Source organism: Pygoscelis adeliae, unplaced genomic scaffold, assembly GCF_000699105.1.
Source record: "Pygoscelis adeliae isolate BGI_AS28 unplaced genomic scaffold, ASM69910v1 Scaffold4, whole genome shotgun sequence".
Classification (NCBI taxonomy): Eukaryota; Metazoa; Chordata; class Aves; order Sphenisciformes; family Spheniscidae; genus Pygoscelis; species Pygoscelis adeliae.
The window spans coordinates 9,774,436-9,785,875 of NW_008824986.1; the positions used below are offsets into that span (position 1 = coordinate 9,774,436).

Sequence of the window (11,440 nt, forward strand, 5' to 3'; positions counted from 1 at the left end):
AGCGAGCAGCGCGCCGGCGCCTGGGTGAGGGCCGGGCGGGAGCCCCCGCGTCCCCGGGCGCCGGGCTCTTTCATCCTTAAACTCTCGAAAAAACGCCGTGCTGAGGGTGACTTTGTCCTTTAGCCAGGAACGAGGTTTCCCGTTCCTGATGTTTATGAGGAAAAAGTGCCCTAGCTATTCAGAGGAAGTGTGCTAAAGCAATCTCTGGCAGGATTTTTTTCCAGTTTTCCAGCAGTGCTGGAGATCTCTTATTTTATATTTAGCCCTAGCTGTTTATCTTCTGAAAAATGCCAGTGGACGTTGCGTCAGTCCTCGCCCAGAGGAGGGGTGCCGCGGCCCCCGTCGGAGGCCCTGGGCTGGGATGTCTCGGCGTCCCAGGGCCCTGCGACGCACGCCTGGCACAGGCTGTTCTTCAGTCTCTGGACCTGTGGGCCTGACGTTGTGCTGAGCTGTTCCCCAAAAGTTTTGTGCATTCAAATCTACGGTCGTACAACAGCGGGAGCAGCGGGGGGGGGGGGGGGGGGGGGAGGGGGAAAGATGTTCTACCATAAGTGGTTGTGCTAGATGGATTATTGCTGTATAAACAATTTTAGGAAAGTTCCTGGAGAAATAATACTCTTGTCTGTTTTACTGATCTACGTCCTAAGGTCTTTATGGTAGGGGTTATGCTGTGTGTGGGAGGCTCCTGATTCTTCCAGAGGCCGCTAGGTGCTGCTGCAATCCAAATAATAAAAAATAAATGGGAAAATACAATTTTGCCCACATTTCTGATCAGATTTATTTGTTTTTTTCTTGTTGGCTTTTTTTTTAAATGGGTCACAATTTTCATTATTTTCTAGTTTGCTCATGTTGGAGCATGCCAGAGTCAACCTGAGTCAACTACAAGCTCTGCACTAAAACAGGTCCAGAACTCAGGAGCAGCTCAGTATATTGAGGATAGATTGCCGCTAGCATACAGAGCTCGGGAGCAGGTGAGTTACTGTGGCAATACAGTCAATTTACAGAGCTCCTTTTTGCAAGATATCACTTGCTAAGTTATAAGAATAGCATTTACGGTAGTTAGCAAAGCAGTCATAGCGGACTGGCAGACTTCGTGCCTCAGGAAGTAAAATGATTGCTAGCTGTGCTAAGGAAGAAACATATTTCGCTGTTACTCAATTATAATTTTGGATGCTCTAAGACCTGCTGTAGTTACTGTTGATTTCAAGCATCAGTTACTTTTCCCTTTTATTAGCTAGTATAGTTGTTTGAGACACTTTTATGTGCCAGAATATATTATGATCGATCTCAGTCCAAAACCTGTGTGTAAAGCCCTGTAAGAATATTTAATTGAAATTTGATGATCTGTTTTGAATTGAATGTCAGAAATTATGTATATTCAGGCAAAGGATTATTTTTTTGATCATTAAAAAGTTAGAAGCTTCCCATTTGAAACACTTCTAAGGCTTGCTTAAAAATGAGGAGATTTGGGACAGTTTTGGAAAGAAACAAACTACAGTATTTTAAAAGCACGAGTATTTAAAGTGTTATAATTTCATAAGCACATTTTTATGTCCTTATTTTATCATCACACTGAGCTTTGCTTTACCCACCCACTTTGCACACAGAATATTTTCTATTTTCATTTTCTATAAGCATAGCAATTATATTGAGTTCATTTCACAGATTTTGCTATAATGAAGAGCAGAAATGGGCTAGGAAGGAATATTTAAAAGGAGAGCTTGGGGCTAGTGAAAAGAAAAGGAGAACATTATCTGTAACATGAGTATACATCATGTTGATATTGTGTATACCTCTCTGTGGAGCATCTGGCCTTAGCTGCTGTTTGGAAAGGAGAACCGGGTTAGATGGACCTTTTATCAACACCAGTATGACTGTTCACCTGATGTTTTATGCCTTGTATTTACCAGCCCTTCACTGTTAAAAAGAATTAGTGGAATTCCTATCTGCTACAAATCAAGAATTAAAATTAGGTCGGCGGTGAGAGTACGAAGATGCGTTAAAGGCTAAAATGTGATGTCCCAGGAACAATCTGTGGAAGTTTGTTTATGTGACATTTTTAAGTTGTGCTGATAGAGTCTTGGAAGCTCACTGCATGTGAAGCTGGATGTCTCTAATCTCTTTGTATGAAGGAACTCACTGGCTGTCAGGTTAATTAATTTTCTCAGAAATATAGTACTGTTTAAGCTTATATTACCTCTTATTTCTTACTTCATGATAGTCCTATAATTATTCTGTAATAGATTTTTTTTAACCATTAGTTAATATGGGGAATCCTTCCAAGAGATGATATTCAATACTTACCATCTTTGTTTTCAATTTTCCTGCAGCGTATAGGCACTAGTAATAAACACTATTCCTAAAATGTTAAGGTTGGTGTGTAATTGCAGTAGGATATTTTAGTAAGTCTTACATTTTACTGACTTGGAAGGTGCTTATTTTTAAACACATATATGAGAATGTATCCATTGAATTTACTTATCCATGGTACTACAGTCTGGTTGAATCTGTATGAGAAAACAAATGAATGTGTGGCAAGTACCTAAAAAAGGTACCAAATACCCTAAGATGTGATCATGCAGCTGACTCCATGCAGGCAAATTTTCTATTTGGTGATTCTTCTTGCTGGATCAGGCCTCCAGTTACATTTATCTTTAGAACTGATCCAGATTCACTTACTCTTGAAACACATTTTTTAACTTGTGTTACATTAAAACTTGCTCTTCTGTTTGGAGGTGAATATCATAGTTGGAAGATGAAAGAAGTATTCCACGATGTTAAAAGTAAAAATTGCTAGAGCATTTACAGAAAAAACATGAAGTTCCCAACATTAAGCAGGAAAATAATGCTTGGGGAAGAACAGAGGCAATCTAATAGTCCAGAAGAGTTTTCAGTGTTTCAGCTTTTAGCTATTTTAATAATATTGCAATGATATATAATAAACAAACTTTAAAAAAATTAAATATGTTAAATTACTTCTAAAATTGTTCTTTTGCAGTTGTCCTTTTCTAAAACTCTAGTTTCATTTTAAAGACTGGATGAACATTATGTTAAAGAATGAGATTATAAATTAGTTATGCAATTAATATCTCTTCCACTTCCCCTGCAACAAGCAGTGTACATGACATTCAGTACATAAATCATAGATTAATTCAGTTTTGAGGTCCCTTTTGTAGTTAATTTTAATTAGCTTTAGGCTTACTAGTGAATCAAACAAGGCAATCCTGACATATATCTAGTATTTTGCTGCCTGCAGACAGAATGTATCATTTCTTATTTGAAAATTCACACTTTTATATTAATCATGTATATATTCAGCAAGTCAAGGGAACATGAATCCTCCTGATGATTTTCTAAAAAAAAAACCAAAACAAAAAAAACCCCAGAGGGTCCACCTTGCCCTCTAAAATGATGTGCAATTGAAGTTTTAACACACGAATATGACTTCTGTGTTAGAACATAGGCAGCTGTAATTTCAGCATTTGTCAGAATATAAGAACTAAGACTAGTAGACTCCAAACAAGGTATGTGAAAATTCATATTTTTTTGCTATAATTTCTTTTTTTCAGAGAGCAGTGAAGAACAATTTCCCATTTTCTTCTCATGACAACAGACACTGTCTACAGAATGTAGGAGAGTATTTTGATTTTGTAAGTACCTAGCACTGAGAAGAATCAAGCAAGCTCATATCTCTCAGTCTTCCAGAGATTAAACACAGTATCTTTTCTCTCCCCTGCAAAAATTATAGATGCTAAAAAATGTAAACAGCAACAAAAACCACACTTTTTATTAGTATAGGGATGGGACTCCTCTGGGGCTGGCACAGGTATACAGCAGCACACATGGTCATTGAGAGTGGCAGAATTGAAGCAAAACAAAAACCCTATGATTTGGATCTCTGATGCTCTCCGGGCATCTTCTAGTGGTCCTGTTTTTTATGTCTTAACATGATTTTGTACCCAGTTACATGTCCTATTAGTCTGCTAAAAGTGATTGTCCTTGTGATGAACTTCTGTAGGGGTCTCAGCCACTCATAATTCATAGTCCCACATACTTGGTTCAGACTTCTCTTTATCATAAGTTTAACCAAAATCCGTAGGATACCCACAATGTATCTCCAGAATGTATTATTTTCCAGTCCACATCTCTTTATAATATACCTGTTTAAATGTATGTTGCAGAAGCCACAACTTTGAATAGAATTTAAACTCGTTTGGACTTTTCTGTATGTTCAAGTTTCATGTTTTTCTACTTTTCTTAGATTGTTGATATCTTTCTAGGCAGCAAAAGAAATAGCACAGTTCACAAGATAATGAGTAGAAGAGGAAGCAGCAAATTGTGATATTGAAAGTTGGTCTGACTTTGGGGTCTCTTAGACCTAGATTTTTTGGTATTCATTATTCACTGAGTAACCTCCATTTCTGTGCGCCTTGTGCAGTGTTTCATTGTTTTAGAGATACTGATCAACCATAATTCCAGATAAATTTCCTGCAAGCTATGAAGTGTGAAAATCAGGCTCTGTCTCTCTGTGTTTGGACACAGAAGGGATAGTTTTGAAGATTCAGATTTCATGGTCTGTCTCAGTTTCTTTATTGCAGACCGAACATAAAATTATTAACCAATTTCTTTGGGTTACTCTGAAGATCAATTTAGCTGAGTATAGCTAAATAGCTTTGAGTATATAGTATGCTACAGAAATGCAAAATATAAGTGATTTATTAGTACTAAGAGATGGAAGGTCAACAGATTTCCCATTATATATGCAACTGGAAATGTTCATACAGGCAAGTCTGACAATATTATTTTTAACTTGCTAAAGATCAGCCATGAGTTCTTGAAATTACTGTGGTAACAGCTTCGTTAACTTCCCAGTGGGGTAGCGACTGCTACAAGATTCATCTGTGAAACTGTGATTGTAAGTCATATGTTTACATGAATTTTTCTTTCATTTTTTTCCTAGGGTATGGGCCGGAGGAAGGTGGAACCAGAGAGACGGCAACAGAACTCACAGAACTTCTTCCTGTGGGCTCATGAATCAGTTCCTAGCAATGAGGATGGCTTAACCATTTATCAGACATCATTTGTGAAAGAACAAAATACTGAGAGCCCATTTTATAGGCGGTACCCAAAACACCACTCTGAAAAATGTTGCACTGACAAACCCGTTCCTGAGAGTGAAAAAAGCCTGCAGCCAAACAAGTCATCTTAATTATAAAAACACCTTTGTAGCACTGACTTATCATCAGAGCCTTTTCTCGAGATCTGAACTACTTGTTACTCAAATGGATGATGAAATAAACATTTGTGTAAAGTGAATGTGGTAGTACAGTTGAGAGTTCATTGAAATCAACAAATCATATGTTACTCTGAAGACATACATTACTATGAAAATTTTAATGAAGAAGAGCATTATAAGGAAAAGCATGTTTGTACATATTTTTGGAAATACCTCTATTAGGAGAACAGAGGTAGTGATTGTACTTGTGTTATTTGATACTGGTTGACCCATATCTTGATACAAAAGCTCCTTCAACCTTAGAATCAGTGGTATGGCTGTACCTCAAGGACCTGACAGCATCTGTGTTGACAGTCACATATAATGAAACTGGATCCTTGAGGGTTTGCCACAACAGGGAGCCAAAACTGCATGTTCAGGTAAGAGAGAAACTTTTCTGAAAGGTTTCATGGGTATGAAGGCAGGTTGCTAGCCATTAGAGAAACTAGATAAAAAAGAAGCTGTGCATTAGATTGCTGTGCAAAATGACTGTAATGTTTGGTTATAACACAGCAGTTGTATAAGTAAAGAAAGAAAGGATGTAAACAATGTTGGCATGCCTGTGTGTGCCCTCACACAAAAAGTGTGAGTGTACGTATGTATGTGTCATTCATGGCAGTGAGGGGGAAAAAAGCTCAAGCTGAAAGTGGAAGGCTGCACGAAGGTTTGAGTTTGAGGCGGACTGGATCTGAAAAGAACTCATGATTTTGTAGTTACATGTCCCTAAGGAAGTGAATTCAGAATCAATCCTCCAAGCACTCTGCTCCCAGAATACTTACTGGCTTTAGGACATGGAAGGCATTAGAGTCAGACCTCCAAATAATGTGTTTTCCTCTTCTGGATCATTTCCATTAATATCAATAAAATAATAAACCAAACTGTGTGTCTTAAAATATACTGGAAATAAGCTTGTTGCTATGCGAAATAATGTTGACTAAAAAAATTTAAGCATAAGTTTATGGGATAATTTCCTTTGTTTACAAGATAAATGGAAAAATAAACCCTCAACCCTTAGACTTCCCTGCATTGTAAGAGATGCCTAGAAAATGAGCTATGTTAAGAAATGATTTCTGCCTCTCAGTGAACAGATATATCTTTTTGTATCAGCATGCAATGGTGACCTTTTTGTGTGCCATCAAAATAGATTGCATTAGAATATTTCCCCAAATGTGTAGCAATTTATTAGCACATGCTGAAATAATAAACTTTTTTTCTGTATGAATTTCCCCCTACTAAAGTTCTTGGGGTGCTGCACAATATGTAGAAATGCAAAACATCATTGAACAATGTAAAAACAGATAAAAGGCCAAGTAATATAGTGTTATTAAAAAGAATTATTTTTTCTCAAAGTAAAGACAGCCTGCCTGACAACTCTAGAGTCAGAATTTCCAGAGCTTTAGCCAACAATTTCATGTCCAAACTGATTCAAAACTAAAGTGTGTGCCAATCACATGGTAAATGTAGTGCCCCATGCTGTTTGGCATACTCAAGAGGGCAATCTTGGACCTCCATCAGAAGGAAGAAACACATTCTTGCTACATTAGTAATGTTTATCTGTGGTTTAGCATTACAACTGGATATGGTGAAATAAATTGGTGTAGTTTGTTATGCCTTAAAACACCAATAGAAAGATTCCAGATTTCTTTTTTCCCCCTCTTTTTTTTTCCCTCACATTTTGACTCAAACATGCATTTTTTTTTAAAGTATCTGTGGATTAATGTATATTCTCAATGATATTGTGATAAAGATTCCAGAGGAGAAACTGGAAAGGTCATGAAACCTCTATACAAATGGAAATACACTGTGCTGGATTGAATCAAACAGGTGATTCCCACATAACTCATGCTCTGGCTGTGTTTCTTGGGTAAATAACATGAGATAAAATGCACTGAATTTTGAAATGAATGATAAAAGCCCCAGATAAATTCCAGAAAGTCATAGCCTTGCGTACTTTGGATAGAAACCACCAGTTTTGTTTAATCTTGTGATAATAATGTCTCTGAGAAGAAGGCCCTATTGAGTTAAATTTTTTTTTTAATATGGGGTTTTTTCCTTCTTGGGGTAACTCCCATAAAGGTTTCCTAGTCAGTGCAGGACAGTGTGCCCAGCTGGTAGTTAATTAGGATCAGATGGGTGTAGGTAGGCTCAGCAGAATAAGCATAATATGGGTTAACTCAGCCAAATACTACTCTGGAGAAGTAGAGGTTATGCTCTAGGTGGTGCAGATAAAGATGGATGTTTTTGTACCTTGTTTTATTAAAAAAAAAAACAAGCAAGTTTTTTGCAAGATTTCCTTGAACAGTATTGTCAACAATTTGAACACAGCCAAAACCTCTTTACAGAAACAATAGGCTTCGTACTATAATCCCTTTGAGTAAGCAGCTATCGTTGCCCTCTGTTTTTTCTCCTGAGCCTACATCAATTTATGGACTGTCTATGCAGCTTTCTTAAGAAGTCTCTTTTGTGTTAATTTAAAAGTGTTTTCGCTATGTTAGCTAAATTCACAGAACTCAAGCAAAATTGATTACAAAAATTAAACCAAGGGAATGGGCAGATGGCTGCAAGTTCCTTTGGTTTAATGAGTTGACACTTACCAGCTGAAGCCAGGAACAGGCTAAGGTTGGTGATTAATATGGCTGAGCTGAAGAGTAGCAACTTTTGTCACTTAACTTTCAATGCCCTCATTGAAGACGGCTTGCTTCTCAGGTTGCATCCGTTCGGCTGCATTGGAATACACTCTTATGCTTGTCCACATGGTTATGCCCACTTGTTTAAAGTGTGGTTTTGTTGTTTGTTTGGGTTTTTTTTCCTTTTTCTGCCCTGGTTGCTGATAACTAGATCTGAGAAAATGGTCTCACTCAAAGCTGCTGTCTCTTGAACCGTGTGGCCTCCTGGTAAGCTAGATGTCAGCTTTCCTTTTATAGCTGTTTCATTTATGAAATGTTGTGACCTATGAAATGCTTTTAATAGTCATTTTGACCCTGATAGACAAACTGTTGATGTTGTATGATAGCAGATTGGTTTTGGGACAATAGGAGGCAAGATTTAAATTTTGCCTTTTGTTTGCTTGGTGTCTAAAGAAGCTTAAAGAGACGCTTAAAGCCTGAACTGCCTGGCCTGTGGGGACGGTTGGGTGGAAGGGGGAGTGCTGCTGCTCACGGAGCTAGTAATTCAATGGGGATGCAGCAGCTTGACTTCCAAGTCATCTGCTGCTAATCTAATCACTCTGTGTTCATAATCAAATCACCCGGTGCAGCTGAAATGTTGTTTCTTAGCATGTACTCTCAAGGTTAGTCTGAGTGAAGTAACTTGATATAAATGTTGCACTGAAGATGAGTACTTTTCCTTCCCTGGGCTACACTTTTACGCAGTAGCAATACTGTTGGAGATCTGTCTAAACCCAAAACTGGTGCTGATTTATTTACAGTGATAGTTCAAGTGGGGGTAATATTAAACTTCTATAAATGTTCTTATACTGGTTTAACTTTTCTCTAGCTGAGCAAAATATCGGTATAACTGTGGTGGTGCTAATGTTAAACTGAAAGTATAGGCCTGTATCTAACAGAAATGTTTATGTTGATACAGTCACCATGCTGATTGGCAAGAAATAAAATTACTGAAATTGAATAGAAACTTTGGGTTAGGCATCTCTATTTTTAAAGCAGAGTCTGCAAACTTTATTATTGCCTAACCTCCCCTCTGCTGCTGCATTATCTAATGAGCAGTAGATGGCAAGTACAGAGACCCATTCCACTCTGGAGTGGGAAAGGACTATATAGAGCTGCCTCACCCCAAATTTCTTGTTTTATGCCTGCCTCCCCAGCAAAGTAATAAAATAACGAGCTGTTAAAGCGTTATCTCTGGAATACCTAATTATAGGGAAGTCTATTCAACAGGGAAGTAATCCTGACTGACCTTAATTTGGATGTATGGCAATAGTGGGTGTGAATGAGCCACTAAAGCACCCAATTTATGATTCTGGCAGGCAGCTGTGTAGCATTTATGAAAAGCACATTATCAAGCTTGCTCTCTTGTCTGACCATGGTTTGTTATACTTCAGTATATTCACCTGAAAGTGAAATATCTCAAATTATCATTTCTTAAATGTGGTGTACAGAAAGAAATGTAGTTTGAAATAGGTAAGTTTCATCCCAATAGAATCAAAGAAGTGCTGCTCAGAGGGGACCTCTGGGACATGTTTAATCCAGCTTCCCACTCAGGCCAAACCCTTGCCAGCACAGGATCGGCTCAGCCGTGGCTTTGTTGATCTGAGTCTAGAAAGCCTCCAAAGAGGGAGCTTGCACAACCTTTCCAGGTGACCTGTTCCAGCACTGCAGTGCAGTGCTAGAGAACAATATTTTCCTAATATCCACCGCAAACCTCCCAGTCTGCTCTCTGTGACTGCTGCCTCTTAGTGCATCATTGGGCACTACCAAAAAGTTTGGCTGCATCACCTTTGTAACTGTTCCTCAAGTAGTCGCAGGCTGGTCTTAGCCTCATCTTCACCAGACCAAACAACACCAACCAAACATTTTCCTCAGCCTCTCCTCACAAGTCATGTGCCTCTGACCATCTTACTTTTTGCTGGATCCTGTCCTATTTCTCTGCAGTCCAAAGTTGGTCAAAGTATTCCAGGTTCAGCCTGGAATTATTTTGTAATAATATGTATGTATTCCCTACAATACGGAGGGAATAATAACATCTCTCAGCCTGCTCATGAGAAGTGATTCTCAAAACCTTAATCTCTCCTGAAGCCAAGGGGTTGAAATCATCTGTTTGGACAGTCTGTAAAACAGGGTTTAAAAAAAAAAAAAAGCTGGGTGAACTTGCATTTTCTCCTTCTTTCTGAGGTTATGCAGCTAATTCTGTATGTAGCAAAAGTGGAAACTATGTAGAATTCACAGAGACTATATGTATTTGAAGTCCTGTTAATCTGGAGGCAGATGCTAGAGACACCCGGAACTTCTGGGACCCAGTCCCCGAAGTCTTCCATGAGTGTTTAAAATGCTACTTCTGGACAAGTCTGAAGTGCCTTAGTCTTGACAGCACCAAGCTCAAACCTGTATTGGGGAAAAGATCCACAAATTAATTATTCTCATGTCACCACTGTGCTTTAAATTGGGAGAATGCTCAAACACATCAAGTTCTTCAGAGGGTACATGAAGAGCAGCTATTGGCATGTCTGTGTCTCAGAGCTTAATTATTACAACACCCATTTGAAATAGGTTCTATTCTTTCTTCTGTTCTTGCATTGTTTCAGGGAAAGGGTTATGGCTTATTACACAATGGTGCAAGTTTTCTTCACTTTCCTCTTCCTGAAGCTGTCTCATGTGCATGGAATATTTAGATGTTCACTAAACCAACAAGAGAAAGTTCACATGTATACATGAGTGAGCATGATGATCTAGCCCAGGGGTTAGGACACCCACCAGAGAGAGGGGGTTGCCTGGGTCAGGGTCCTTGTATGGCTTTTAAATTTGAAGTAAACATTAATTGAAGCAAGGACTGGAACTCAGGTCTGCCTGCTCACAGATGAGTGTGCAGACCACTGGACTAGAGAAAACTCTGTGCTTTCTTTCAAGCCCAATGTTCAATTATTTTGTACAAAATGTAGCAGCTCTGGCAGAAGGGGTATAGAGTGGTCTTGTCTCCAGATGACCTGAACAAGTTCAGAAAATCAGAATACCTTTTGGAATACCTTTTTTTTTCATTGCTGTGGGATGTCTAGAAATAGTAATATGGTCATAAAGCACTAACCTAATAGCAATGAATTAATCCTTACAGTAGCCCCCTGAAGTATTTAAGTAGTAGTACTCATTCTGCAGGTGACTTAATTGTGGCATGCTGTACTGAGGGCGATTGCTCAGTCAGCAGCAAAGCCATGACTATAAAATGGAGGAGTCCTGACTCCTAGACTTTTGCTGTAACCAGCACGTCTTTCCCTGTGCATAGATTTGCTATAGAGTATTTAGAGCTTCATTAGAGACCTAGTTGCCTGCCAGTATATTATTTTAAGAAACTAATGGCTGTGTATATGTTTTTATGATCCCTTTCAATATTCTGTGGAATGAGAGACAAATTTTGTAACTCGAAGCGTGCTATTTCTGAAATGGAAGTGTGTTTTAAAATTTAAAAAGAACATCCGCTCTCTCCCTCTCATCCCCC

At 38.5% G+C, this 11,440-nt stretch overlaps 1 protein-coding gene across 1 annotated transcript in view; it reads left to right on the forward strand.

The window, feature by feature from the left end:
* TEX36 (testis expressed 36) overlaps window positions 1–5,316 on the forward strand; it is a 5,819-nt gene extending 503 nt beyond the window's left edge. The window contains exons 2-4 of the mRNA XM_009326019.1: window positions 840–971; window positions 3,570–3,650; window positions 4,961–5,316. Of these exons, the coding sequence (XP_009324294.1) occupies window positions 840–971; window positions 3,570–3,650; window positions 4,961–5,209 (462 nt within the window). The 3' untranslated portion in view covers window positions 5,210–5,316. The remainder of the gene's footprint in view (window positions 1–839; window positions 972–3,569; window positions 3,651–4,960) is intronic.
* The last annotated feature ends 6,124 nt before the right edge of the window (window positions 5,317–11,440 follow it).